Raw genomic sequence first — 6983 nt, forward strand, 5'->3', positions numbered from 1 at the left:
CTGTTTCTTGGAATATCCCTATAATATATTCACATCCAATGGGACCATATGCATTATTCAAGGGGCTTGCAAACACTGATTTTTCTCCTTTTTTTTCTTAGTACCATTCAATTTCCTGCTCTATAAATACTATGATGAACCACATTCATCTCTACATTGAATCTCAATAATTTCATCAATAATTAGATAGGAAAGGAGAATATAGAAATGGCAGCTATGGTTGATGTGTGCCTGGAAAAATTTTTAAAGCTAAGAGCAAAAGTCAGAGCCCGAAATCCGTTGATTCAAGCCGCGGCTAATGAAGTAGAAGAAAGAAAACAACGAAAGCAAGAGTCGACTTCATCATCAGCCACCCTCAAGTCACCGGCAAACGCCCTAAGGGAGGGGACGATGTCAGAAGCGACCGTGTTTTTGCTCATGGACCGGTTTGCACCATGTTGAAACTAAACGAGGAATTGATCCTCTTTTATGTACATGTAAAGAGTATATATATATGTGTATGGATCTTCAGTCAAGATCAAGAAACGAACATATTCCTGAATTTGATTGAATAAAAGAACTTTAATGGTCTCAACGACTTAATCCGTCACACTTAACAAAGGTATGAAATCATGCCATGTCCATCTTATTCGACGAATACAAGGATATGTACATTTAAATAGACTTATTCATTAATGCTGTAACGGGAGAAGAGACTACTTACAACTATTTCTGTTTGAAATTTATGTTGTGCTAGCCTCGATGCTTTCGATAGAATCTTCATTCATACTGAACGTAAGTTTCTCCATGTCCCACTTCAGGACCTCCCGACCATATTTAAAAGCGAGGTCAACGCTATCAGCTTCCAGTCCTGTAACCGGTGCAACAAACAACTTGCGCCCAGTCAGGGAATTGAAAAGCCGTTTGAACTTCACAGCGATGTAGTGGAAAGCACGTTGAGCTAAAGGCGGGTTGGTGGTGTTGTGTGGATTAAGACTGATCAGGGGACTAAAATCCTGAAACCACTCACATAGCGATAGAGGAACTTGTTCGATTTTTTCTTCCAGCAGGTCGAACTTGTTGAGTATGAGAATGAAATTCTTCTGGGCGAAGGACGGATGGGTGGCTACTCTCTCAAAAAGTTTCTTGTTCGCCAACATCTTGTTTGTGCAAATTCCAGTTGCGTCTTCGTGCAATTCATCAAAATCGGTCAAGGAAACGCAAAACATAACAAGGTTGACGTCTTCAAACATCTCCAGCCACTTGCAGTTTCCTCCGAGGCTGTTTTCGTTAACTCTAATGAGTTGGTACCTGGATGAAAACAACAAAAATGATAAGAACTCATAGCAGGTTGTTTCCTATTGGCTGGGTTAAAAAATTTCATTACATACACAGAAGAGACAGTAGAATTACTATCAGTTACTAATTGAATCTTAAGAAAGAATGACACAAACATGGAAACAACTTCAGAGATTTCACTTAAATTCTTGATCACATCATAGACCAAGCTCGAATTCTGCCAAAAGTGAGGCAACCGTTTGATAATGAATTATGCAAGAGAAGTGACTAACCTTAAAATGGGATCACTCTGATCATTAGATTCCATGTATGCATCCTGAGATAAAACGGGAAAAGAAAATTCCATGGATGCAACCCCATTGGATGAAGTGATGCCCTCCGCATACAAAATATCCATTTCTGAAGGCTCATAGTTAATTTTGGAAATCTCAACAGCCTTCAAAAAGTCGAATTAGCTTACTGGTGTTAGAAAATGTATATAGTAAGTATCAACCCGGTAAAGAGAGATCGTGAATTATAACTTACTCGATCTAAGAAATAATTTGAGACTCTTGGTAGTTTATGCAGTTCATTTCTTCGTTTGTATGAGGCTTGAAAGGCTTCGTTCTTCCATAACTGCTCAATTAATGGTGCGTACTCTCGAGTAGCGGCTGGGAAAACGGCCTCCAAGTTGCCCGAACCCATAACTTGGAGAAGCCAATCGGAGAATGCTTTCAGACTCGGACTAATGGAATAAATATTTTGTTCATCAACCTCTTCAGATATCTCTGTTCCAAACCCATAAAAAATAAAAATAAAAAAAGATTACAAATCTTGGCACACTGTTCTATTGTGCATATTATCAATTTACAATTATGCTTCTAAAAAGAACATCTAAACTATCAATTGCTCGAATCAAGTAATGATAACAGCTGACTTGTTTTTGATGGCAGAAGAATCTGCGTTTTTACCTGAAGGACCAGGTTGATCAATGTGGCGTTGTCTCCTCATTTCAACAGAATAATCTTCTTCAAATTGTTCACGACCCTCAAGAATGATACCGATGTAACTGTATAAATTTCTTTGGATCACAAATTTGATATTTTCACGCTCATCTTCTGAGAAAGGTACGTCATACAGAATTTTTGCCTGGAATCAAAAAAATAATAATAATTAAACAGATTCATTAGTCATGTGAATGATCATCAATATTCTAATCAATTATATTAGGAAAGACGAGTGAAAGTATTGTTTATTGCAAATGGAGTTAATCCCCCAATAAACAACTAACAGAATATTTTTTTTACTCTGTTTAAAACTTCAACAAATGCATTTCATTGTTTTTCAAATTAGTAACTTCAATCAGAAGGAAGAAAATATAATTCAACAACGAGCTACCTGTTTAAATATGGTACTTGTTCCCGACCGATCACCTCCGACTAGGAGAAATTTAGCTATTCTTTTCCGATCTAAGATCTTTAAGTTGACTTCATCAGTTTTATTGGCAACATCTTCGCCACCAGGATTAGAAACGTCAGAAGGAAACGGCAAAGACAGTACTTTACATACTATCTTGACTCTTGTCTGAAAAATACATGTGATTCGAAGAATTAAGACAGGATTGAGGTTAATATCACTAATACAAGGGAGAATCGACCGCCAAATTTTTACTCACCTTATCCCATAATTTCCCCATCACGTAATTCATACCTTCGAGCTGATAGGATCCATCTGCAGTAACCCAAAAATGAGGATTTCCTTCGCAGTGAATTCCTGCAACCTACAAAAATTCGACAAAATGCTGAGATTTCATTCATAGAAAACTATAAACATCAAGAAACCGTACACATCTAAAGCAAATAACCTTCAACATTCGTAGTTCTGGTTTTGTGATCTCCCGACTATTTATCAATACATTCGTGTTTCCATTGCTAGCTTCTTTCCTAATTTGTAAACCGACTGTAAGTTGGGAGGTGATAATCTGGCTCGGTTTCTCTCCTACCTGTTCAATCGAGTCAAATCATATTTGTCATTCTTTATCTTAATTTCGAATCATACATTGTTAAACTTCACAAGATAATGTAACAAGAGAATAGTCAGTTACTCACCTTGCCCCAGAATCCCGATACCTTGTCATACCAAAACCTACCCGGTCGAAGCTTCTTTGGTGGATTAGGGCAGCTTTGCAACGAAACCAACTCTTCAATAGTAAGAGGCTTTTCATTTACACACACAAGATGAGGTGGTAACTGATTTACTTCACAAGAAAGCTCGGATTTCATAATGTGTTTAATGGCTTCGTCAACGAGGATTTTCTTCAATAGTCGAGAAGTTTTTCCTAATGATCCTCGCCTCGACTCATCAATCCGATAACCAATGCAAGTAATACATTTTCTCCCCTCCGGCATTGATCCCATTGCTCTGATCACGCACTTGCTGCAATACTTAGCTCGACAGACAATGCAAACTTCCTTGTCCGCGAATCGGCTCTTCCTATGACATCTATGGCACAACCCTTTCGCGTCACCCGATACCACCGGCCTCTCCGGGAAGACTATCTGCGGTTCGGGATCACTTCCATCAGAATTTACATCACTCTGTGTTAATTCATGAAAATCCACTACCGGTGGCATAATGTGCAGGCCAGGAGCTTCAGCTTCAATTTCATTCTCACAGGCTCTAAGTTCCACTTCTTCCGATGAAGAAATTTCCGACGAATCCACCGTTGATTTACTGTAATCGTGATCTACTATTGCCTTGCATTTGTCATCTATATCCTCAACATCGGAGCTTCCTGATAATTGATTCGAATCACCGAGCCCCTCTGAAAACCCTAAAGTGCCGGAACTGCTAGAATTTTCATCCGCAATCTCTAATTTTCTAGATAGAATCTCTTCAGAACTCCTTGCTTTACCCAATTGTATAACAGAATCCGGAGATTTAATTGAAAATTTCTTCTCGGAGGGTTTACTCTTGACAATCGGCTGAATGATCGGAAGCGACAAATTATTTAAGACCTTAGCAGCCGCGGCGGTCGGAATCCGGCGAACATCGATTGGAAGTACCTGGGGAATATCATGATTTACTGGAGGGCCACTGTACTCCATGGCAAAGGAGTATTCCACACTATAATCCTCATCACAATCATTATTTCTCGATGTCGAGGTTGAACCAGGTAAAAAACTTCTCAAAACGCTAGTCATTTTAACAAAAAAACCACCTCAAATCTTGAAAAAACTAATCAAAAAACACAGTTATCACTTTTCTTGGATCATATACTTAGTACAAAACCATGATCATGAATTGTGATTGAAGAGAAAAAAAGGGAATGTATTAATAAGTGAAAATGGAAGACTTTAACAGTGAAGACTGATTCTTCGTTGAAGAAATACAATATTCAGACCCGTTAGTCTTGAGTCTTTGATCAACGCGTTTACAAGAAAATTTCGAGAGAAAGTGGTGGGAATAGAGACAGAAATTTAAGATTTAAATAATGGAGCAGGACTTGACTTCCGACAACGTAAAACTGTAGCCTTCCTGGGCCTTGTTTGGTCATATTCATGTACGATCACAAAAATACAATTAAAACAGTTAATTAGGTGCTGATATATCTGTAAAATTATTTATACATTTTCTTTGTACAAATATCATTTTTAATGTTATTAAGGCAAAGAATATGTTACTTTTATATAATACGATATTCATAACAATATACATCTCTTCACGTGGAGAAGGGCCCATTTCGAATAAATTAAAATATTGGTAGTACAATAATTTTTATTTAATTTTTTTGGTTAAATTATAAACATCAATTATCGTAGACTTGAAAATTTTCCTTCTTCTTTTCCAGTCAATCATAATGGCTTGGACTGGACTTATGGAAAGCTAAATTAATTTGAAATTATTTGAAAGCTGAGTCAGCACCATAAACACACGTTCCACCTAGGCATATAGATTGAGCTGCTTGCCAACTCATGGATCGCTCTGGTTTGTACTTAAGACGAGTTATAAGCCGAGTTCGAAAAAAATTTCACGATCCAGCTGTCAGATACATTGCCGGCTCATATTCGAGTCGTGTCCACATGAGCCAAAGGACATAGTCGAGTCTCGTCTATGGACACGATCAACACTATACAATTTCCTTCTACGCTATTTCAATGTTATTTATTTTTTATACTATTTTATTTCTAGATTTATGCAATATAAATTTTATATTTATGAGACTGACAAAAATAGTATATCAAATTGCCATAATTGAAGCCATGTAACATCATGCCATTTTATTTTATTTTTCTTCGTTACAATTGATTTTTCTAATTTTGTATTCTATCAATATTATTCATTTTTATTTAATGACCTAATTAATAAACTATTGATTAACGACCAACTTTTACCTCAAAACTAAAGGGGCAACTTGCAAAAATACCCTTAAAATTAAGAGTCTTTTGAAAAATCATATGAAATATTTTTTTAAAATAAAAAATAATGTGTCATTAAAAAGTGACGCAATATCACTTTTTTTTAATAAAAATTGTCACTTTTTAATTAAAAAAAGTGATACAATGTTACTTTTAAAAGTTAAATGTCACTTTTTTATTAAAAAATAACATACAATGTCACTTTTATTAAAAAAATATATATTGGTCCCTAAAAATGTAATAGAAATAAAGAAGGTGACGTGAAAAAAAGTGACAAACACTAAAAAAAAAGATAAAAATTTTAAAAAAGAAAAGTGACGAATTCAAAAAGTGACAAACACTCAAAAAGTAACAAAATTCGGAAAAAAGTGACAAATTTTTTTTTTTAAAAAAATGACACAAATTCAAAAAATTGACAGAAAATAAACTCTCTTTGTGCTTTGATCAGTCCATTGAGGCATTGCGCCAATTTTAAAATGTGATAATTTTTAAAAAGTGACAAATACTTAAAAAAGTAAGCAAAGTTTAAAGCAATTACAAACGCTTGAAAAAGTGACCAAAAAATAAATTTAAAAAAAAAGTAACAAACACAAATTAAAACATTGGAAAATCGCAAAAACCCACCGCTTTGTATACACATAATGCAACCCATAAAACAACCCTATCACATTACCCCTAAGGCCATCTCCAGCGCTGTATCAAATTTTGCACCAAATCTTACATCGAACTAAAATTCATCTACAACTATTGCACCAGAAGTTACACCAAATTAACGGTGTTGATCATTTTCTTCCCTTTTTATATTCTTTATAATTTATTTATTTGAAATATTACTTATTTAATTATTTTATAAATACATAAATTACTAGATAAATAATTACGTTAAATTATTAAAAATATTAAATTCATTAATAAATATAAAAAAAACATAGTTCAATTAATAAAAATACTACAACAACAAAACTCATGAATTATGTCATCAGAAAATAGTACAATACATTTCGAATTTGGATATTTCGATATTACGAAGTCGCAAAATTTTGTAATTTAATTATCGGAATTCATATGTTCTTTTCACAAATGATTGATTAATGCATTTCAAATTTTAAGTATCGTTTTATTTAAATAAAATTAGATTATTGTATGTATGTCGTTGTTTAATATATTTCGTGTTAATTTAATAAATAATCGTGTTTGTTATATTTTAAATTTTTTTCTTCTTTTAATTAGTTTATTAATTATTATTTCTTATATTAAAAATTTATTTTAAATGTAAATAATAATAATAATAATAATAATAATAATAAT

General features: G+C 34.1%; 1 protein-coding gene across 1 annotated transcript; it reads right to left on the minus strand.

Moving 5' to 3' along the window:
* Nucleotides 1-283: 283 nt before the first annotated feature.
* Nucleotides 284-4711, minus strand: LOC111381454 (extra-large guanine nucleotide-binding protein 1-like). The gene is made up of 8 exons (XM_023005240.1): nt 3366-4711; nt 3122-3259; nt 2933-3037; nt 2656-2841; nt 2229-2406; nt 1804-2045; nt 1551-1714; nt 284-1290 (listed from the first exon to the last, which is right to left on the minus strand). Exons 1-8 carry the CDS (start codon nt 4458-4460, stop codon nt 723-725), a joined length of 2676 nt encoding a protein of 891 aa, XP_022861008.1. The 5' UTR covers nt 4461-4711; the 3' UTR covers nt 284-722.
* Nucleotides 4712-6983: the final 2272 nt, after the last annotated feature.

Source organism: Olea europaea, chromosome 3 (genome assembly GCF_002742605.1).
Source record: "Olea europaea var. sylvestris chromosome 3, O_europaea_v1, whole genome shotgun sequence".
Taxonomy (NCBI): Eukaryota; Viridiplantae; Streptophyta; class Magnoliopsida; order Lamiales; family Oleaceae; genus Olea; species Olea europaea.

Excerpts from the sequence above, each read along its gene's own strand:
- LOC111381454 (XM_023005240.1), bottom strand. The coding sequence starts at position 4,460 with ATGACTAGCGTTTTGAGAAGTTTTTTACCTGGTTCAACCTCGACATCG. Across the intron at positions 1,715-1,803 it reads CAAATTATTTCTTAGATCGA|GCTGTTGAGATTTCCAAAAT; the intron begins GTAAGTTATAAT and ends GACTTTTTGAAG. Across the intron at positions 1,291-1,550 it reads CAGAGTGATCCCATTTTAAG|GTACCAACTCATTAGAGTTA; the intron begins GTTAGTCACTTC and ends GTTTTCATCCAG.